This window comes from Lingula anatina, chromosome 10, assembly GCF_051362555.1.
Source record: "Lingula anatina isolate TDL-2025a chromosome 10, LinAna3.0, whole genome shotgun sequence".
In the NCBI taxonomy this organism is placed as follows: Eukaryota; Metazoa; Brachiopoda; class Lingulata; order Lingulida; family Lingulidae; genus Lingula; species Lingula anatina.
This window is the reverse complement of record NC_141776.1, coordinates 12,886,523-12,910,664: the sequence shown is the minus strand read 5'-3', so window position 1 is coordinate 12,910,664 and position 24,142 is coordinate 12,886,523. Positions and strand designations below refer to the sequence as shown.

At 36.3% G+C, this 24,142-nt stretch overlaps 1 protein-coding gene across 2 annotated transcripts in view; it reads left to right on the top strand.

The window, feature by feature from the left end:
- The window catches only part of LOC106178424 (uncharacterized), an 85,283-nt gene that overhangs the window by 44,906 nt on the left and 16,235 nt on the right, over nucleotides 1–24,142 (top strand). Inside the window, exons 9-10 of one of the 2 annotated variants that reach the window (XM_086997573.1) lie at nucleotides 17,365–19,290; nucleotides 21,895–22,042. In XM_086997573.1, coding sequence (XP_086853699.1) covers nucleotides 17,365–19,290; nucleotides 21,895–22,042 — 2,074 coding nt within the window. The remainder of the gene's footprint in view (nucleotides 1–17,364; nucleotides 19,291–21,894; nucleotides 22,043–24,142) is intronic. The other variant, XM_086997574.1, reaches the window with a different exon arrangement.

Here is a 24,142-nt window from a genome sequence, read left to right as displayed (position 1 = left end):
AATAGTAAATACTATATTTTAAAAGATGTAAACTTTAAACCAACCATTTTGCTGTCATGATAGAAAGATATTGGAATAGCCAAACCTTTCTTTGACTCAAAGTAGAACTTTTCAGAATAAAAAACCTGAAGAGTCTGAGGGCATGTTCATATTGTGCTTAGCTTAAACTGGATGTAGCCTCAATGACATCATATGGCCAGTTCACACAAGAACCCAAACTGCACCTCGGGTATTTGAATTCCCTGTTAAATGATCTACCAGTACTTGTCTAACAGCATAAGTGGCTGTGATATAACTTGTCTGATGACATCACTTAAGCCTGAACCAGATCAGAGTAAGATTTCAGTCATGTTAGATGAAAATGGATCATAAAAAAGTTTTATTATTTGGTTATTGATAACATCATTCAGACTGTTTCCAGTCTAACACCCCATTTTCCATAGATTAGATCAACCTACTTTAGATCGACCTAACTCCCTGGGGGTTCACGCTAAATAGCTGTCAGCCGGGCGGACACGAAAGTTAATTACCCTGTTACAGCTTGTAGTAGGCGGGACGGACATTTAAGTCGGATTATCTGAAAGTAATCTAGTGAGACTCCCCGCGGGGATAGATCGATCTAAAATCTATGGGAATAGAGCCTAAGTTAGCCCTCTTATAAACACAGCTTTTACGAGAAAAACAGTCTTCTTACAGCAATATTTATGAAATAATAAGCCCATTCCAAATCCTGAATAATAGATGAGTTACAGTTTCCCTTCAAAACTAAGTGTTGGAAAAACGATATAACAATGTGACATTTGATCAGCATGGAGAAAGGGATAATCCAGTAGAGTCTATCGGCAAAGTGGATTTCTAAATTACAGCCATCGAATCACATTTGGGTTTTGATCCCTAGTGTGGTGGGGTCACTGGATTTGTTTTGGAGTAGAAATTTGCCCCATTCATATCTTGGCGTTGAAGCATAGAGTACAAAATTGCATTTGTCGCCATTGAATGGGTTTGTTTGAGCAAGACTGTGTGTCTTTTCTTTTTTTGCGACTCTCATTGAAGTGGACATGAACATTTTAAGTGTCGGTCAGTCAGAAAGTTATTTTAAGAAATTGTTTGTCTTTTTGTTTCTTTCTTCTGCTTATATCATTGACGTGGGCAGTATATTTGAGCTGTGGTTTGTTAAGACATTGGCAAGAAAGATATTTTCGAGTTTAAGCTCTCTTTGTAGTTAAGATCGTGGTTTTAGAACACATTTAATATTGCTCAGTGAGACTTTGTCAGGTAAGAGATTATAACAAAATAAGTTAAATATTCATGTATTTTGTTTCTTTGTTTCATTCTTTCCCAAGTCAGAATAAGTACAATATCACACTTGGCGTAGCTGGGATGAGATTTTCCCAGCTACTGGCAGATTTCCGGATTTTTTGGAGAGCTGGGAATATCATTGGCCTGTGTGGCCCCCTGAACACCATGCCACATTATCTGACTTTTTCACTAAATTGCAGTCTCATCTCTGGATTGGGCATCTAATAAGTTGTATTCAGGTCAAGCTGTGTGTGTTAGACCCTTATTTAGCAAAAACAATAAATCTGTCTTGAAATTTCAACACTTTTTCCTGAGCATCAAGTTATATCACATCCAAAACCATTTACAGTGTTACGATCCATAAACCCTATTTATGATTTCAAAGTGTCTAGGTTTTTTTCCCAATTAGAGTATCAAGCTAAACACCCGGGGCCTTATAGATAATCTGATGAATGAGTAGGAGGTTCAAAGTGATTAGTTCATTACCTCATAACAATCAGAGTTTGGCAATATTGTTTCTACGCCTTGAAAGGAGTTTGTTTATTTTGGCTTAAACTAATCTACGCTCATATACTTGATTACTGTCTGTTCTTGTGTTGTGCAATTCCATTTTTCTCTTTGTGCAAACTCGTTGGGTTGATGTTTGTCTCGAGGGAGCTAAATAAACAAACTGCACGTAACTTTACATGTAAGGGATTACCTCATGTCATACCGTTTACATGGAGATTATGCCATAGCTTACTGCTTACATGGATGTTACGCCTTCTGTTACAGTGGCCCATTCTTTGGGTTGCAGATCATTTTGGAATTTTTAAGCCCCTTAAATATGGGTATTGTAATGATGTCAATTTTTGTTATATATTGGAATGTCACATGGTAAGCCCCTGTTTTTTCCCTCTTGGATTTGCAGAGTTGTGCAAATTTTAGTTCCAAATGTTCCCCCCCCCTCCTCCTCCTCTTCCCCACTCACCATTTCCTACTTCTCACTTGTTATGAAACTTATTTATAGAATTTTTTCTTTGCTTGAATATTTTACTACAGAAACCTTTCTACAAGTTGATGTCTTGATGGAAAAAGAGAATACAAACTTGTTTGCTTATTTTTCTGCTGTATTTTGGTTGACTTTTCTCATTGGAATTGACTCCTTTTTACTTATAACCAGGTGCGATTTGTTAAGGTTTAACTTGAGAAAACTGAAAACTCACACCGGCACGTGTCATTGGCAAAAAGTTTCGAAGCTTTGAACATAAGATTGTTTTGATAAAGAGCAGAAAATGTAAACATCGATTGTCATTTGGATCAACAGCAACAAAAAATTACGGAATAATTCTTTTTGATCAGTCACGTCTTCAGCCACAAGCATGACATCACTGGGGCCAGGACTATAATAAGTATTCCTGTTTATGTTGACTTTGGAATTGCATTTACAACTCTTGTGAATATTTTTCCAGTAGTATAAATGATCTCACTTGATTGGTACACTAAGATATGCTGGAAATTGGTGAGTACTAATATAACTTTATATAGGCGAGTAAGTTTTAGGTGATTATTAAGTAAAATATCACTTGGAACTTAACTAGAGATTTTATTGTACCTGGGCTCTTCAGCTATTAGAAGTTTTGAGATGAAGTTTCTTAAAAATTGCAACTCAGTAAAATATTTGGAGCACTGAAATTGCAAAATCAATGAGAAATGCAACACTGAAATTTGTATAAGACATAAAAAGTTTTCATCACAAATGTCACCTTATTTCACCAAATAAGTACATTTAATCTTCACACACAAATACTCAAGAGAAAGATTCGAAATAAGTCATGCAAACTAGAAGTCTAACATTTAGAGAGGGCTTTTTTGATCATAATCCCATGTGAGATCTTTGGTAAATATGAATTCTCAATGAGGGGTGAGCTGCGCAAGAAGAACGTTTGTGTTGAGAGTACACGCAAATGGTCCTGCTCCTTATTCAACCATGCTCGCTCAACCATGGGTGGGTTTCACCAACAAGTCGATCCTTTTCTTTTAGCGGGGGACGTTTGACAGAATATTGCATTCAGAGCGAAAGGATGTAGGGTCGGGTAGCCTTTGTGGCGGAGTTTAAAGCACAAAAAGTGGTAAGTCGAAACCCTCAGATTCCCGCGGTTGGAATGAATGGAAGGGCTTATTACTCAACAATATGCGACTGTGATGCATTCAGGCATTGCTAAATTTTACTGCTCAGGGGGGTTCTTTAAGTGCTGGAGTTAGGGACTTAATAACGTGTGTATTTTTTATATATATAAATACACCTACATAAATTACAACTCAAATCTAGGGGCTGTGAAGCTGCAATGGCGGTTTGGTTGAAGTCGGTAGCATGTTTTTGTTGTTGATACCAGTAGTTGTTGTGTTTGGGATATGTATTTATTTCATGGTCAACATAATGAAGATGTGGCATCACCCCAAGGTAAGAAATGGATCTTTATTGTAAAATTTAAAAGATCATTTGATTCCTATTCAATTTAATTACTCTGTGGGGTGGTATTATTGTATATAGTTGATTGGAAGTTTTAAAAATGCTGGAAGGGATAAGGATCATTCTTCGCTGTTTGTTTACTGTTTTGTTTATTAGTTTGTTTGTTTATTATTTTTGTTACAAGTCGAGTGGAAGATGCCCTTGACTTAACTAGGCTGCAGTGGTGAGCTGAAGTGAACTTGTAGAACTGGAGGGGGTTGAGTTTTTTAACTGACTATTTAACTCACGCTTTGTTATAAATTCAACTTTGTGAACTTTCCTACGGACATTTCACAATATCTCAGTATTTATGTTTGCTTGAAAAGTTATTCTTTGGTGGATGGATGCTTATTCTGGCAAACTTTTTGTCAAGCCAAATAAATTTAAATGTTTAACCAAACTATTTTTTACAGCTAATTAGTGAAAATCACTTAACTGGGCAAAATTTATATTTAAAATATAGCTAGCCTGTGTACAATGATGTACTAGTAAGTTTTTTTTATTGCCACTTGTATCATTATGGTAAAAAAGGAAATCATTTACAAAAAATCTTAACGTTTTTTACTAGCTATGACTCAGTCAGGTAGGTGATCAAGGTCGGTTGATGGAGTTTTGAAACACCATACATAGTAGGTAAAAAAAAAAACACATTAAGACTTTTTGAAGACGATTTACTTTTTTTACTGAAGCCCAGGTGTGTTTTAAGTATTATGCTTGTGACATGTTGATTTGAAGACTTCTGGAAAAGAATTGTTTTTAGGGCTTTAACACTGTGCTGAAAATGTGAGTAGAAAAATATCATTCTGAGGAATATAGGCAGTGAGTTTTTATTTATGAATCACATTTGTTTATGGTGGATTTCATTGTTGTTGTCTTTCATGTCAGGATTGTAAAAAAAAAAAATCGATGAAGGCTCAAAATGTCATGCCACTCGCGTCTCAGATGTAAGCATAAAAATATCATTGTTTATCTATTTTTCACCACTTGAAATTTTCTGATGTTACTACATAACAAAATCTCTTTTCAAATTGGTACTTGTTTATTAAAGGCTACTGCCGATTTGACCATCATCTGTGGCGCCCCTCTCCCCCCTGGTCAGTTGACTTTGGTCTTGTGTAAATTAATGGGACAAATAGCCATCAAGTATGTCCAAACACCAGGATTATAAGAGAAAAATTGTGTTTAATAAATCAAGTATATATAAATGTAGGGGTATTTTAAAAAGTATGTGGTAGTTTTATTAATGGGGAGTGTTAGCTAGTCTAAGAGTTTTGAGTCTCAAAACAGTAAGGTGTTGATATTCCTGAGAGAGAGAGATTTTTCTGGCAAAGCAGTATATGGTCAGTTTTTATGAGCATACTTTCCAACACCAACCATGCTCATCTATTAAATCACATTTGTCAGGCTTTATTTTAAACAAAATAGATTGGAATTTTAACTGTGCTTGATTTAACATTCCCAATTATTGTGAACAATTACATGAACCATCCCTCTTCTTCCACCTCCATACGCCCCGGGAATCCCAGCTATTTCTGTGGACACTGGCCCTTTGTTTGTCAATAAGCAATATCCATTCCTTGGTTAATGAATTTTATTCAATGGAGACAAGGTGTTAGGTGCCAGATGAAAAGATTAAGTGACAGCTGACAGAAGGTATGACCAGGTGAAAAGCTATGACCATAAGAGTCAAGACTGTGTTCACGCTAAAGTCAAAAAGCTCTCATCTGAATCGATCCAAGTGATGTCAGCAAATAAGATTGTACATTGTTTTATTTTATACTGGTAGCCTGTTAGATCCAGTGTTCCTGGCTTCTTGGTACTTGGGAGTTAAGTTGTAACCTAAATAGTTAGGTAAACACTTAAGGACAGCAAGTAATATTGAGGATGTGTATTAGGCAGTTTTTAATGGGTGAATATGTAGTGATCATATATGCTGTGCAAAATAAATAATTAAATAAAATAAATTAGCTTGTCACCATAAATTGTAAAAGCAAATGTTTGTTTGCTGGTTGGAAATTGACTTTGAATATCATGAAAAAAGAGGACTGTGGAAGGAAACATGTTTTTCAACATGGAGCCCAGATGAAGTTAACTTCAACAGGTTGGTGAAACAAAAACAAGTGAAAAATAGGTGTAAGTGACATTTAACATACAAAGGTTTCAAAAGCTCACCTTTTCTTTTCTAAAACAGGTGAGTGCACTGTAAAACTGTTTGGTGGTATTGTAACTGTGAACAAAACTGGTCTGTTGATATTTCATCTCGGTTTACAAGATCAGTTTCATAATTTTCAATCAAAAGGTCGCTGATTTGACATAAATGTCACCTTGTCTTTTAGCAGCAAAAGGCAGGAGTTGATAAGCCAATAGGTTTAGGTGGATTTCTATTGTGTTGGTAATTTGGGTTTGATGTGGTAAATATTTATATTTTGGAAAGGCTTTGTTGAAAAAATGAATTAGCTGGAAGGATTAGAATGGGGATGAATGTACAAAAACATTGGGATTCCAAATACAAGAGGCAGGTGAATGGCTTAGAATGATGTCAGCAATTTGATCTTGCTACCTGTTTTTGCCCTAACTGTTATAACACGCGCCCTAACATTGTTTTCAGAATGAACGTCCTTGTTTTGGCATATTTTATGGTATTTCAAGAAGTATTCAGTTGTTTTATGTATGGTTATATGGTCAGTTTTGATCAAGGCTTTTAATAGACTTGATCATAAGTCTTGGTAGATGTTGAACGTCAGAAGGTAGGATACAGAGTTATTTTTCAAAGATTTTTTTGCATTTGATAAGGTAAGATAAGAATAATTTATATACAGTTAATGGCCACAGATTCAGGCTCAATGTAAGTGGTTGTATATGCACATTGAAACTTAATGTACAAGTGATTTTGTTTTTTCTAATGTGAATGAAAATTGAGGTATGTAATGGGTTCTCAGTGTATATGATTCTTTAGTTGTTATGTAATGAATGCATGATTGGGTAATTAAGGCATTAGCTTCTCTTTGAACTACAACATTAAGACCTTATCAGAAATTATTATTGAAAATTTGATATAAATCAAGCATTTCAGATTGACATGTAACTTGAAATTTATTAACCATGTAACCATAGAACTAAGTTCAACATAAACCAGACTAGTCCTGTAATATTCCTGATATTACATTTGGTACGTGTGGTCGTAGACTTGCAAAAGAAAGAAAAAAAATTGCATGCATTGATCCATGGAATACACGAAAACATTGACACAAAACTGACTCCAGTAAAATAGGTTAGAAAAACTTGTAACAACAACACTCCCAGATAAAAAGTCACAAGCCTAGCCCATTATGTCAGTCTTTTACACAATAGTCTTAATATCACTGGGGTCATATCCCATCTATGTCTTTGGAATGAAAAGTTTGTGTATCTTAAAACTGATCTTATTGTGTGAAAGCCTTGTGGGAGGTATAGGAGAGAGAACCGTTAAAGAAAATACCGAGTGAGATGTTTGGAGGTAACTTGAATGATGAACAAAACACCCCGACAATGGTGGAGTTTGGGAAGTCAAACAAGAGAGAAAGGCGTGCTACTGTTATGCCCTGCACAAGGGGGCAGTGCTGAGATAAAGGTTGGAATTGCGGGGTGATATTTACCAGTCAAACATCAACGTCCGTTGTCATAACTTGCTGTAACAGAGACAGGGCTTTTTTAACGTGTGAAAGACACATTGGAGTCGTGGCAAAATGAGTTGTAGTTTTTTCGAGAATAATCTGACTTGGAAGCTGTTATATTTTTCATCATGAACAGAGCGGTAAGTGTTCTTAAATCAAACTTGTGTACTGTGTAAATTTAGGATGTATGCCTGCACCATTTTAGACAGTAACATTCTTCTTATTCATATTTCCAACTTCATGATGGGCAAAAAAGACAAAGTTTTTTTTTTCTTCTTACTGGTGGCGCTTTTCCAGCTCTGAACAAAAAGATGCATGGTGCTATTCATCACATGCATGATAATATTTCAGTTTGTCTCTGTGTCAGACAGAAATGTAATATTGCGTTATTGCTTCTGAAACCAATTGTTTGGCATATTTGACCAAGGAATTTGCCTATCATAAGACTGGTTTAGAGATAGTCTAACCTAAGATAAAAATCATCCTAAAATGTCACTGGATCATTGTGATTTTGCTGTCTGCGGCCCAGTGATAACTCTATAATATAGGGTTAGGGCATGTTGTGTCAAAAGGCACCCTATTGAGAATTAATTTGGGGGGAGGGGGAGCTGTAGCAGGATAAACCCTTCACACTTTGTCTTCTACAATGAGACTGACTTTGACAAGTCCATCTTAAAGTAACGCAACGTTGCCAAATTTCACCTCAAAGGAAACTTGCCTCTCTCTCCCTCCTGCTTAATTTCAAAGTTAATCCCGGCCATTATGATGACATAACACTGTGATTAACCTCCGTACTTCACAGGCACTTCATGAGCACACCTGAGCCTTGTTTACTTTTCATATTAGGTATTATTTTCCATATTTCTGGAGTATAAATGTTTGTACATGCTTAGGGAGCAAGAATCAACTACGTATTGCAAGCATGCGTGATTGTTTCAAAGGAAAGGGGGAGAAGGTAGTAGTTGACTCGCAGGTTTGATCGAGATGACAATACTGAAGTGGTGGTAGATGGGATTGTAACAGTGGACACTGAGTGGCCATTGGTCAGTTGTGGTCATAGTGTAGTGACTGTGGATAAAATGTAATAATGCACTGGTTTGCATGGAGAGGAAGAGTTTAAGTTATTTTTAAGAAGTGTAGAAACTGGGAAAAACTGGGAAATGGGTTTGTTTTAGTGGACAATACTGGACATAGGTTGGACAATAGTGGACATTGAGTATATATTTGTGTGGATGCCCCCATGTACTGTCACAGATGAGGAAGTTTTGGCAGGTATGCTATTAGACTGTTCTTGAAAATTAAATGCAAAAATTTATTTGTAATTAGATTTTTTTTTATTTAAGGGATTTTAAGCATGTGTTCTTTACCACATCTTCCGGTAGCCTGAGAATTATTCACAAGTCGGGCTCAATTTGTCAATAGGGACCAAAATATGGAAATTGATATTTTTCTTATTTATGGGAATTTTCATGAAAGGTTTTATAGGACCTAGTTTGAACTATTAGCTATAAATATGGGTGTATCCAGGGTTGAAAGTTGGGGCAGGGGAGGGGAAGGGTCATAGGGAGCCAGGTGTGAAAGAGAGGTCACCATTGACCACTGTGACCATTTGGGATAGGCTATGGTCATAATAACAGATTTGGACAATAAAAAATTGTTCTGAATGTTAGACAGATTGATTTGACCTTGGAGAGATTTGTAACATGGCTTGTTACAAGGCCTATAATATGAATTGATAGTTTTTTTTTTTTATTTTGTGTGTGTTTGTGTTTGGGTTGATTTAGTTATTAAATAGTTGCAGAATAGTCATCAATGTAGTATGTATGTAATACCAGTATGCCTTGTGAAAATATAATTATTTTCTCTTATTCAAAATTTTTCTAAAAAAATGTAGATGAAAATTACCTGGAAATTAATTTTTTCGTCATTTATCATTAAATAAATAATGATTCAATTAATTAATTTATTTATTTATTAAGTATTGTGTAATACAGCTTACCTTTATGAGGCAAGAGGTAACACTAGTGGGCTGGATTTGGTCTTAAAGTGCAATTTAAGTTCACAAGTGACCTTACACGATCTTAAACATTACAGCAGTAGTCTTAAAATGTACTGAATCTGCTTTTAAGATCAAAAATGATCTAACATCTACTTAAATGGTCAAGCAGTTTCCTCCCCTCACAATGGGGGATACCTCCCCTCACAATAGAGGACACCTCTGCTCACAATAGGAGAATGTATAAGGGGAGACAACTTAATTGGCTGTTAGACCAGAAATAGTCTTACTCATGGTTTAAGATCATGTAAGACTATTTGTGAACTTAAATTGCACTTTAAGACCAAATCAAGCCCACTAGTGTAAAGAAAGTGAAAAACTGATTCTGGTATAGTAACGAACATAAGGACTCAAAGAATTGTTGAAATTATAAGGCTGTACATTGCTTGACACTGGTTCGGTGCCAGGACCAGCTGGAGATGGAAATTAACTCATTTGGGAAGTGAACATTTGATGATATGGGAAACTAGAGGCACCAGATTTACTGGGTCAATGTTATTGTAGCTTGTGCTGTGTAACACCTCACCGAAATAACATCACTATTTGCTGATACCCCTGTATAAGAGAATTAGAACCCCAAACAAATATTTCCCCAGTGAAATGAAGTGATTACTAAAAAAATATTCCGACATTGTCCATTATTTTGCTTTAGACCTGGAGGTCTGGGTGATGGGAGAAAGTTTTGTGATGAGAAAAGTTGTGCCTTTGGTCTGTCTGGCAGAATGTTTTACAGAAATGATTGTGAGTTTCGATTATAATTTTAACAAAGTTAGTGTCTGTTAAGTTCGGGTTTTAGATTTACCCATGGTCCGTGTTGCAGACAGTGGGATGAGAGATGAAAAATTAGGGCAAATGTTGTGCAACTGTTTTGCGATGTGATTTACATTGACTAGTGTATGTGTCACTGATGGAAGGTGACGGAGAATGGTGGAAAAAGTTCCCCTCTGTTCGTCTGACAGATGTTGGAAGAAATAATTGGAAGAGTAATTTTTCTGAACTAATGAGACAACTTTGTAGTTAGATGCTTTCAGTAAGAACATTTATTTCATACATTCAAGTTTGATATTTTGTATGGGAAAGGAACATAAAAAATCAGTAAAATCACTTTCAAAAGTATATTGTAAAGTTATTTTCACCACTTAGCAAACTTCATTGTGTTCAACATTACATGTTTTAACCAATCAAGTGATTTCTCAGATCAGATCAGAAATGTGGAAAACTGGGAAGGGGGGGGGGGGGGGGGGGCAATGAATTTACTCAAATTAGGCCTGGCTCTCACTTCCAAGGAGAGTAGGGGGTAGATTGATATCTTTAAGGGCATAGATGGTTATCATGCAGGTAAACTGTTACCTCATGGGCCAACCACTGGTCTAATCAACCGTGCGAAATCTTGCATAATTTTTAGCTTAGGACCTTTTGTGAAAATATTGTCATATTGCAAGAGTGCCTTCTAGCCTTGGGTGCTCATTGAATTGTGGAATTAGTCAGTGAATTTTGTTGGGCCGGGTGAAGTTTTAGCACCAGTTTGCTCAGTTTTGATTGGTTGATTAGGAAACGGCAATGCCAGAATAAGTGGCAGTTTTTAAAAGTATAAAGTTGGAGAACCCTTATTGGAAATAATTTTATTTGTCTGAAATGCCTGAGAGTGCCTTCATAGAATCAGAAGTCTCTGCAAGTCAAAAAGTTTTTACTCTTTGAAAAAAGAAGTCTTTAGACTTCCATTGATATTTATCAATATCAAGGGGGGAAAAGAAACAGTTTTACACTTACTGCAGCAAGGATAAACCAAGTTGCAAAATATCCAGCACTTTGCAGGCAGTGAAAATATCCCGGGGGAACTCTTAAGAAGTGCATGGTCAAGAAATCCGAGCTCTGTTTATCCTGGCTTAAAAGGGAGAGTCCAGTGGCAAAGTGACCAAATAGCTGGACAGAGCGTTTGGTCACAGGGGTCGTTCACCTGGGCAGTTGGTCAATTTTGTGATGGTCAAGAATTTTTAGCAGAGCGTAAGTAGAACATTAAATGTTGTCATGAGGAATTGAAATGAGTGGTATGAGAAAAGATTTCTTTTTCTTTGACTAACTTTCTTATTGCAGCATTGCAATTTAGTCTGAAATATGTGAAAGATGGTGTAATTTTTAGGGGAGGGAAAATCTTATATTCATTCATGTGGATCAAGTATATGAATATGGAAGATTAGTTATTTTTTTGGACATTGGTCATTTGGTTGACCACTAGAGTCAGGCAAGGATTGCAAAAAAAAAAAAAAAAAAGTGTACCTGGTTTTTAAATCAAGTTTATACTTTTTACCTGAAGTAAGGACTTTTTTCAATTTCTTAAAAATATTTTTGTTTTTTGTAAAAGATAATTCAAACCAGTTTTTGTGCTGTAAAGTTAATCAAGTGCCTGCCATAATGTACATGAAAATTATTTTACAGCTTATTTGCTGAAAAATATTGAACCCTGGGTCATGTAATTAATAATACCTTCTATCCTGATACCGCATAAGAGCTTTCATATATATATGAGATGAAGTAGGCAGTTTTATTTTGATGCTCAGTGAATTAGATGATGGTCATTTATAGTATTTGGTGGTGAAAGTGATTTTGTAGCGCAGAGTTTCTAGTCTATTGGATTGGCTGAAACTCATTTGGTGAGTGCGTGTGCATGCACATTCTTGTGTGTGATGAAATAGTATTGAAAAGTGAAGAGTGTATTTGTTGATATCAACATATCTGTAGATGCTGGAGCAGCATGCTTTCTTAAAATTTGTGGGAAAAACCTTTCGGGTTAATGAATTTATCATTGTTATGCTTTTAAATGTCTTTTTGACATTGGAGGTATTTGTCTGCCTAATGCAAGCCTTAACGAGGGTAATTATATTTTATTTCATGTGCACTAACAGTTTGGTCAAAAATTTTAAATAAATATCAATATGCCCTCTCACATTTTGCAGTTGTAACTTTCGGTAAAACTTGATACAAATATGGAAAGCAAAATTTTGACATAGTGAGTAGAGAAAACAAGTGTTAAGTTTCTTGTTTATATATGCTCGGAGGTGAAATGTTTGTTTACCTGGTTAAGATTTAGGTCTTGTTTGTTTGTATACAGTTTGTTTTGCAGTAGTGAGTCAAAATGCTTTGAAATTGTACTCGTGAATAATAATATTATTATTGTATTTTTGACTTTGATGGGAGAAACTGTTTGTTTTTCTAATTTGAATTTGACAAATAAAAGTCCTCAAAACAAAGCTACTGGATGATTATCGTATGATTGAATTAGGATTTTTTGTAACTTAAAAGTTAAATTTTTGTTTAAAGGTATAACATTCTTGTATATATATCCAAAGTTTGTTTACTGTAACAGTTTTATGTAAACAAACCATGTATATACAAGATTGTTCTTTGGAATTTGGCTTTCGCCCAAAATGTCACAATGTTTGAAAATTGTTTTGATGGCATTATTAAGTATTTATAATCTTGATTGACCTAGTTATGAATATTCCCAACAAAAGCCATGAAATTGTTGGCGAGAACCAGTGGCAAATAAATAGTGAAAAGAAACCCCATCCTGACTTCTGTTTCAACAATGTACATTTTTTCATGGGCGCTGGTTTTGTTGACACACGTGCAGATGCTAATTTACAAATAGGGTCAAAAAGGCATTATTCCCCAGTTTCAAACCAGCCCCCAAATACAACAATATTTAATCCTATGCATTGTGTAAAGTTAAAAGTGGTCACTTCAACACCTCGAGCCACTTCCAGTTTATGAAGCGATCAATTTATAAATGAGGTTAAAACCTCCATTTTTCCACAAATCCTCAAAATCGTAACACAACAAATACAGTTCACAGCTTGATAATTTTCCAAATCCCTCTTGCGTCAATTTTTCACGTAGCAGAACCGTATATTGTTTAGTTTGTTTATATCTGACCAAAACAAAATCCTCAGGTTATTGTTGGAAGGGTCATTAAATAATGGACTCTTATTTTTTCCCCAGCCCTAAGGGGAAGGGGATTAGCCTTGGGCGGAATGGAAATGGCGCCATTTAGGGTTTGTTTACAAGTGATGTAATTTCTTGTAGATCTGATGCGTTGATTAAGGCAATTCATCCTCACGCTGGATGCTCCTGTGTACTGTCTTATGCAATGGGAAGTAACGGCCCTCCTGCCCTTGACAATGTAATTTGGTAACACCTTGAATGGGGGTGGGGATGGACTTGATTGCAGTAGAAATGGCGTCCTCTCAAGCTTGCTCTGGTGAAGGAAGTTTTGTCCCCGTTTTGAGGAGGATTATGCAAACTTTGGAGTTGGTACGCTGATGAAGTGTTCCAATTTGTCTTTGTCTTGTTTGCGGCCCTATGGGCAAGGAGTGAGGGTTTAACAAGAAATTTGGCCGCATCCACTTTGAAGATAGCCTGCGGTAAACAATGAGATACAGGTAGAAAGGACTTCTGTTGTTCCGAATTTCAAAAACTGTTAGCAAGTTATTGTGAAATGAATGATTTGATTTGTAGACCTCTTCTCCATTGGACCCTTTCCTTAATGTGTTGCCATGGTGATGTATAAACTAAGATTAAAGATATCATTACTTTTTATAAGATACAATAAATTTCTTCCCTTTCCAAGAAATGGTATTAAGATATTATTTGCAACTTTATTATAATTAGCGGCCATCTGTTGAACCATGAATTATTTTTAAGGTCCAGTAAGGAAAATAGTAATTTGAGGAGCATTAATTTTTTCTTCAACTTAAGCTAATAGCTGAAAGTTGAGCTGTGGTCAGACAATAACTAGTTAAGCCTGAACAGTGGTCTAAATGTAAAGATGGAAAGTGTGTGTAGTTTATCTCAAGATAAATCCTTAGTGGACTTCTTAAATAAAGGAGCTGTTGAACTGAAGCAATTACTGCATCATTTTTGCAGCAAATCAAATGTGAACTAATTTTATTGAGCTATTACGGATCCGTTTTAGGTCAATGTAGACTTGAATTTTGGGCTAAAAGTTGAGACCAATTGTGGGGTTAAAGCTCTCATGTGAAACGCCTTCTAATGCTATATTCCCTGCTACGAGTTAAATGAACCATGGCTATTGTAATGTCCAATTTTGAAATTCGAGTAGCAAGAGAGACATTATGTCATGCTTGCAGAGAAATGTTATAGGAACTGGGGTCATATTTTATGCCAGTTTCTCCAAAATTCCATCTGTTAATGGACCATTGTATTTTTTTCTCTTCATTTTTTGAGGTAGAAAAATTCAGAAACAGAACATGATGAAAATGAGACTTACCTATTCAAGACTATTATCCAAGCAATTAGTAGTATTTGATAAATTTAGATTTTTTTTTCAGAGAAATTATTTAATGATGGTAATTACTCATATTAAAAGTACAGACTTGCTGGACTCGGAGGTTATTTATTAATCAGAACCTTCTGTGACCAAGGCAACAAACATAAATAAGATACAAAAGTCTTGATGGAAAATTTGCCCTTAGTGCTTAGGTGGATTTATATGTAGGCTGAAGCAAAATTTCAGAGCCGGACCATTGTGAGTATACGTATGGAGATTGCTCTTATATCCAGATATGCTATTGTGTTGGAAAATGTGTAGCACCTTGCAGAGCTGTTGCTTTGATCATTGTAAATTAATTAGTCTGTATTGTGACCTAACATCAGGCTGACAGCTTTAAAGCATGATCCCAGATTAAGTGCTCTACAACATTTTCAAAGGTGGCAAAAGCTGGGGTCTTAGATGAGATTTCTGCCTCGTTCGCACTAAAATGAGTACTAGTATTGTCTTTAATGCTGAGGTTACGTCTTTTATAAGGGTTTAAAGTGCTAATCTTTCAAGTTATGAGGTTGGAATGTATTGTTTGAGATAAGTTTGCCATTGTATGCATTTGGGCAAATATTCTACTGTAATAAGTGTATTTATTTCCAGTAAAATTCACTGATGTACATGATGGTGTGTATATGTTTGGGATTAAGAGAGAGAGAGAGAGAGAGAGAGAGAGAGGGGGGGGGGGGGAGTGAAGAAGTGGGATCCAGAAATAACTAAATACTTGATGGATGCCTTCCTTGTGGTAATCAAGATGAAAGGATTAAGCATACTGTAGTTTTCTTTGTATGTTCTAGCATTTATTTCCTTACAAACAAGGGCCAAACAGGTCTGCAAAGTAATTTAATTACTTTGTTCCTGTTGTGACGTTATTGCTGTGAGTTTTCTGTTCTTGAACCAAGACTTTTTTTTTTTACTTTTGATTACTGTTTCACCCAGAATATTACATTCTTGATTTATTCATAATTTTTTTTTCAAAATGGTTAAATATTTACCTCCCTGTTAAGTGCACCCCACCCCCACCCCCATTCCCATGTTTTTCTCCAAGTATTGCATTGTTCTAAAACTTTCTGATTGAGTTTCATTTATCAAATACAATATTTACAGGTGGCACATTCCATCTAATTTTCAACAAAACCCTTCTAGTCTCTGCATGAAGCAATTTATACCCCTTTCTTCAGTGACCCTGCTGTGTTTCTCACCAAGTCATCATTGTATTTTATATTGAGTTTTGTTTCTAGGAGTTTGTATGCATGTGTATTTGATTAAATAGCAGGTGCATTTAGCTTATTCAGTTGACTTATTGAGTTATGTTGATTGGTATATCAGATAATTGCTTCAGTGCTGTACCCTGTGCTTCAGAGGATAATTGAAAATTTTCAGTTTTTTAGCCGAAATGATCCCAGTTTCATTATTTCTCATCCTGTTTTTTTGCTAGTTTTCTTTTTCTACTTCAGAAATTGAAAAACCATGTATCATACATAACTTAGAAAGTGCCAGAATGTTTTTGAGAAAATAATCAAATAATTCCCTGATGTGGGTGTTGTTTGGCCATAATGAAAGGCTCTAGTATTAAAAAAAAATCGAAATTTGTAAATATTGAATTTCAAAATAAATTTTAAGTCTCTGATGCATGGGGTACTGTATATGTATTTGTATATGTGGGTATGTATTGCATATATGTACTTGTATATGTGTTAATCTACCCCCTTGGTCAGAAGCCAGCAATATCGACAGTTGCAGCACTTACCAGACATGTTCTCATTCATGAAGTCGTCTGCAAAATTGATGACAACGTCTGCTTTCTATTCTTGTCTAACAAAGATAAAAATTGGCACTGAAGATTTGCATTTCCCTTGAATTCCCATATGTTTTCTGCTGTCCAGAAACTTCTAGAAGTATAAAGAAAATTAGTTAGTTTGTCATATATTTTTGATTTTGTAACTAGGGAACAAGTTGACTAACAACTTCATGAACTGAAATTTTAGGGCATGATAAAAGATAAGACATTCTGATCACCTATCACCCCTTTTGATGTAAGATGGGCTAGTCCAGTTGCATGTAATATTACATGAGTTGGATGAGTCTATTCCAACATGTGGGTGCCTATATTTTCTTATTTACTTTTTAAATTTTATTTATTTACTTTGTTTTTCATTAATTCAAAAAATATTTCTTCCAATTTATGATGTACATTTTCTGAATTTCAAACTATGGGCTTAAAAATTGATACTTATTGAGCAGAACCTAAATGGCAAAATTGCACATGAGAACCTGTCTGACTGTGATGAGTCTGTATTGCTGTGTTAACATACTTCTTGCATTATAACTGGCTACTGACCTAGAGAGAGAGGGCATGGGCTGGCTATTCACCTGCATGGCTATGGTGATGGTTATGGCTATTTATTTAACAGACTGACCACTTGTAAGACACTGACTTGGTATAACTGACCACATATGAACCAGTGTATTATTGACTTGACTGGGCTGTTACTAACACTGCATATATCATCTGCTTCTCATTGTTCAGGTGGTAGAGGAAAAGTCTATAGGCTCTAGTCCAGGAGACATCAGCTGTAGGGACATACCTACATCTTCCTCTGGTAGGAGAGTCACTGGTAGGAGAAGGACCACTACATCCATTCCTACGACTATTGGGTCAACCAGGGTCGCTGGTAATACTACTCCTACAGCTACGCCTCGTGGCCTAACCAGGCAGAACCACTCGGACTCCACAGTGTACAAATATCGCCGGAGTTACAGTCTCCCCACAAACTCACTCTTGGTGACGAGGAAGGAGACCAGTTTTGATTCTGATGGAAGCGTTAAGGAGTTCACCAGGCTTTTCCAGGTTTCCAGTCGAGGAGGATATACCTCAATAGAAGAGGAGGAGGAGGAGGATTTGTTTGATGAGGATTCCGAGGAAGGAGGATCCTCGCCCAAGGTGAATTTCTTTGTGGGAGACAAGGCAGAAAGTGGAAAAAGCAGTGCCTCATTGGATTTTAATGGAAATAATTATGATGACCTAGAAACTTTTTCTAGTGATAAAAAAACAAGTAAGTTAATTAGTCCATTGGATATTAATCGACGAATCATCCTGTCTTTGCCGAACAAGGAAAGTCCAGCAATGAATCGGCTACGAGCAAAACGGGAAAAATTGATGAGGTCAAAGTCCAACCGGGAGGTCAAATCGCTGACCGATTCAGAACTGGACAACCGGATGACCAGGTTATCATTGGCCACCCAGGATGATGAAGTGTCCTCGTTACTGAACCGTACACGAAGCAAGAGCTTTAAAGAGGCCCAGAAGGTGGATGTAATTGACAGTAATAGTTGCAGTTCACCCAAACCTACAAGTCCCGAATCCCGGGATGCTGATGTTGATGTGAAGACAGGGTCCCCTCTTTCGCCAACGCATTTATCGCCTCTTCCAGAGGGTAGAGAACAAATTGAGTCACCAGTGAGTGACATTATTTACTCTGCAGGGTCACCTCGTATCGAGGATCTTATACAAGAGTCGCCAGTGGGAAGCCCAAAAAGCCCTGGGATATTTCGAAGGATGTTTGGCAAAAGTCGATCTTTTCAGGATAAAAGGCGGGAGCGTTTGAAAAATCTCATTGTCGATTCCACCCCTAGAAATGGGCACAAATTTGGTGAGAGTCTGCCAAGAGTTTCAAATTCTGTCCCAACTTCGCCCAGTCTGACACTACTGCCAGGGTACTCGCCCAAAACCAGTGGAGTTTTTTCCGAGAATTCTGATGAGCTGGGACATTTGAGTCCCATCGTGACATTCAGTGAGGAGGATGACGACATAGGATTATATCCAGGGGCTCCGCGGAGCAAAAGTATGAGACATCGACGGAGCAAAACTATTGGAAATTTCAACAGCACGGGGACTATATCCCCGGAGATTAAAAAACAGATTGAAGACTCTCTTCTCCATCCGCCTATACGGAGTCACTCCACATATGGCGGTATTGGAGGAGGGGGAGCGAGTTCGCTGGCCCCAGTGTCTCTTTTTGAACAACCACCTCGACCCAGTAGTCCTAAGCCTTGTGTGAAACCTTCAGAGGAGAGCACTGCAATAAGCAGCCCTGTAGTCAGGTCACGTCGATCTGCTTTCGGTAAACAGCGTGGAAATACTTTCGATTCAGCGGACCTGGGTCAGGAAGACACGACAGAAAATGTTGGGGGATTGAAACGTTTATCACATGATGTTCATCACCTTATTACCTCAGAAACAACTGAAAGTCCGTCTAGAAGGGATTCTTCCAAATCTGCAGCAGACGGCGCCGAGGAAGGTCAGCCACGAAGAAGGAAAAGTAGCCACATTCCATTGGCTGAGCTGGAAAAAATGGCTGCCATGGTGAGACAGGAAGTGGCAGCATCAAATAGTGGCAGTAGCGACAGTGGAATCATTCAAGACAGCGTGTTGTCTAGCAGCGAGTCACTCAAAGTAAGTTCGTGTTCCAATTGCTGTGAGATAGCACCCTCGTAGTGATTGCAGTCTGTTTTGATATTGATTGCAAATGGATAATCTAGTAACAGTTCATTTGTAGTGCTTATCATTATATTTCTCTTTTGCATGCAGCAATAACAAATTAACATGCTTGAATAACAGCATACATCTGAACTAAGGCTGCAGTTCCATTTAAGTTGGGACAACATAACTTGCACAGTGTGTGGTTACAATTCGTAACTAAAGACCACTCCATCATATTGACCTCTACCAATACAGAAATGAAATTGATATTGTTTAACCAATTAAACTGATTTATTATTTTTAAAGATAATAAGAGATCTGGATTAAGTTGAAAGTGTAATTTTTTTTCCTGGCCAAAAGGGTGGTCTCTAACCCTCCCGTCTTCAACCCCTGTCCCCCCTCCATACTTGTAAAAACAAAATTGATTTGGGTAAAGTAGAATAATTTTCTGCACCTTGCTGCTTCAGCAAGAAATGTTTGTTGCAGCAGGCAGAGTATTGCACTTCTTACTAGATGCTATGTACTTATAGTGTGATATATGAACATAGAAATAATAGCTCTAACACCTTTTGATGATTTACACAGAAAAAAATATTTCTTTCCACTGTGAAGCTTTCTATGCATAACACAGTAATTTATATGCAGAAGTGAAATAACCATTTGCCAGTGAATTTCTGCTCTGGTAATTCCTTGGCATACTCATTTGCCAAGTTTTGCCTGTTCATTCTTTTAGCATCCGTGTTGGCCAATGCTTTTGTGTCTGTGTTGGAGAAGCTCCAATAAAATTGGTCACTTTCAAATGCCCATGCTCCTTTTAAAGAAATTGGGTGTATAAAACATAAATAATTTCTCATGTACATAACTTTGAAAGGCAAAGAATGTGATTGCATATTTAGTTATTGGAAACAATGGAATTAGGGGAATACATATATTCAAAATTCTCTAAAAGTTTCATGAAGAAAAAGTGGATGATTTCCTGTGCATGCTGAACACCAGCTGACATAGCAGTTGGACATTGTGTAAAATTCTGAAGAGACGAATTAAATAGAGGGCAATACTACTGTCATTTTATATTAATAAAAAATGAAAGAAAAGCAATAATTTTATTAAGGACAAGTTTGTGAAATATCAAGTTTTTTCTTCAGTTTAAGCATCCTGTGCTCCACTGCCTGATAAATCAGTTCAGTTGGGGTGATTGTTCCATGTTGTGATGTCACACCCAACACAATGTGATAACACTTGTATACCTAAGTGCTTCTCTAACACACTCAACTCCTAGAGACTGCTGTGTTGCAGTTTTTCTCAATTTTTAGGCAGTTCTCTAGGACCACCAGAATTTGATGACCAATGTGCATTTTAAGCTGGTTTATCACTGCTTTGTTGTATAAATTGTTTATTAATATTATTGTGATTTTTTTTAAAATTACTGATAAAGTCACACCTGAGTAAAAATTTCTTTCTTTATATATTTGACTGGTGTCAGCTATTTGGAAATTTAAGGAATGTTAAGAACTTAACATAAATATGTTTTTGGAAAAAAGCAACTTATAAACTTTAAGATAGTGCTATTAAAAATCGTGTAGAAGTTAAAAGATTTGCACTGCAGATTTGACATTTTTTGCATTATTATGGTATATTCTTGTTGTGACATGACTTTGACATAAGAATCCGGAAGTTAAATAGGTATGCCTTAAGGTAGATTTTTCCACTTTGGCTTTTGGTCAGAATGTTACCTAACTTTTCTTTGTAAAGATTTGATAACAGACACGTAATTGAAAAGAGGTCGAAAAGAGGTCGTTGGTTGGGTTTTGTTTCCTTTTTACTTGTTAATAACATAGTAAGTCTATATAATTGAAAAGAGGTATTTAATTGCTCATTATAATTGCACCAAAGGTCAAGCCACCCTTTCTTCCAAGCTTTTTTCCAGTTGAATTTCATTATCCATGCTTCAAGGATATTGTCATAGCAAAGCTATTCCTTCAGGGCCCCTACACTTTGACAGAGAGACTAATGCATTAGGTTTCTACATTAATCCATGTGCCAAACCCTTTGTCATTATTTGAAGGCCCCACATCAGGATATGAAACATTTGATGCCCTATGGCACATACTTTTTGGTTTCATATTGCCCCTAGAGCAGTTTTAGTAGGAAGAGAAGAATAGGGCAGAGTGTATGGTTAGATCCAGTATAATAAGTAATAATTACCTACATGCAAGTTCAGGTACACTAGCATGCACATTCATATACATGCACTTTCTGAAGCTGAAGTCTTGACTTAGGAAAATGACATCTTGTTACATGATGCGTTAATTTTTTTTATCAGTAAACCAATTTTTGGGTTCAAACACTTGATCTATCTCAGCATTTTTTCAATAAGCCAAATGTCAACTTTGAGTGAAATTGAATAAATATTATTTTGTCAAATTTTGTAGGCAGTAATATTTAAGAGAATTATTTTATTTTTTATTTTAAATTAATTTTCATTTTATTTATTTATTTTAATTATCTATTTGATTATAGTACTTTGAACTAAAGTCAACAAATTGAGTTCATAGCATATCTTGTAATTGTTTACAGGGAGATGACATTCTGCTCCGAGAGTCGCCTCCTTCCACCAAGGAACGCCCAAAGTCCGACTACCTTTCCAACTGGACCAATGACATTTGGGAAGAGAACGGACCCAGGCGCTGTATGGAAAAACCCAGGCCCAAGTCTGATGATCTGGGTAAGTGTTTTCTCTCTCTCTCTCTCTCTCTCTCTCTCTCTCTCTTTTCATCAAGGTTAGACATAAACTAACGGTAGAAGGTTTTTGGCATTGTGTTTGATAATTTTCATATATTTATTTGCTGTGTTGAAAAAGATTAAATTTGCTAAGTTATGGATGATTTTTTGGAGGGGGAATAATTAACACTCAGAGATTCATTATGGCAGTTCAGTGATGCAAATCATTGAAAAGATCAAAACTGAAAAAGAAAATTCATACCCTGTTTATATACAAGGTAGTATTTTTATCAGTGGATAAGGTAGTGGATTTAAAGCTTTGAAAGAAAAGTATTAGTAATGAGATCAAAAACTCCATATGGCTCTCCCACTTGTGTGCCTCTTGGTAAGTTCTTGGGAACTACTGAATTCATAGGAAACTGTATGGGTTACATATTAATTAGTTAAATCGTGTACCTTGGCAAGTTCTGGTGGCGATTAAGGTGAAAATTAACCAGTCACCTGTGGCACAGGTAGATAAACTTCCTGATAAATTTCCTGTTCCTGTTTACTGAGAAAAGACCCCCCTCCCCTCCCCTTTTCCCCTTTGGTACTGCATCCCATATTTCGAGGTTTCTTTTGAAATATTGTAAGTGAAGTATATCTTGTTTACAGCACTGGTTCTAAAACAGCATATATATATGACAAATTTAGTAGTTGTTTTTAACAAAAAACGTAGCCAAAAAAAAAAAGGAGAAAAAAAAAAGTTCAGTTCATGCTTATTTTCAAAATGGATTGTCATCAGTATCCTGTATATCCCTGAGTAAGAGAAAGATAGAGAGTAAATAACCTGGCAGAGCGTATCGCATTTGCTAACATAGTTGTCTGATTTATCACTGATAAGGTATGTGTGATTGAACAGTGTGGGAATTATTGACTTTTCCTTCAGGATGTTCGTTTTTCCATGGTGGGTTACATACAGTTAAGTACACAAAATACCTGTAGTTTAATTTGTTTAACACTAAGTTTTTAACCTAGTTAGATAGGACACAAGGATCAAATAAGTCTGATATTTTTTGGGAGGAACACGAGGAAAGGTAAAGATTTAAATGTGAACGATGACTTATTAGAATTTTGTTGCTGGGGTGGTGGTGATTTTTTTCGCCAATGTATGAAAGATGAAGGACTTCTTCTAATTAGATCAGTTTCAGTTGATGTCGGGAGGTTTGATTTCCTCTTTTGTAGATTGCTTAATCTCCTTTGATCTCTCCTTCGAATTTTGGTCAGGGTTCTGAAGTAGGTCAGATCAGTGATTTATAATCCAGTCAAAAGCTTCACTCGATTTGTCGTCTTGGTTGATCTAATCAGGAAGAGAACATTTCTGGAAAATGTTACGTGCTTAGTGATTTCTGAATGATAAGTTCATTGGTGTAGTTAATTTGAGAACTGAGATAGGACATGAAAGCAGGTGAGTTTGAGACCCTCTCTCTTTCTTTTCTTTTTCTCTCTCCCTCTCTCTCATCTTCACAAATACAATTATTGTTTTTCTTACTTATACTCCTCTTTTCTTTCCATGTATATTTGTATAAAAGAATGATTTAACTGTTCAAAAAGAAAAAAAAAACATGTAAATAGTAAGGGTTCCTATCCTGTGAATTGTTCTGAAAGACAGCTTGGTTATTACAATTTTATCCTATAAACCCAATCATTAATGATGTAAAACATTAATGGGTTAGTTTCCAAATCAGGATATTAAGCTGAGATCTTGAACAAGTTGATAAAAGCCCCTGGATGAAGGCTCTCTTATTTCACCGCATAATTCTAGGGTTTTATTATTTTTTATCACTTTTCCTGGATCTTCAAGCACATGAGTGTGCATGTGACCCGCATGTAAAACGTGCTTTTCTCTGTTGTTCTTGCCAAGAAATTCAATCAGTGGACAAGCTAATCATTCTTCTTTCATTACTCATTCACATGCGTATTTTCTCATTGTCAACAGTACTTGTTTAAAGCTTTATTTTGGCCTGATTCAAAGTCTCTGCTCGTGTAGTTACATGTGTGGCGTAGCAGCACGCGAGTACACCTGTTCCCATAGTTTTTCTGCCAAATGCTGCAGGTGAATTAT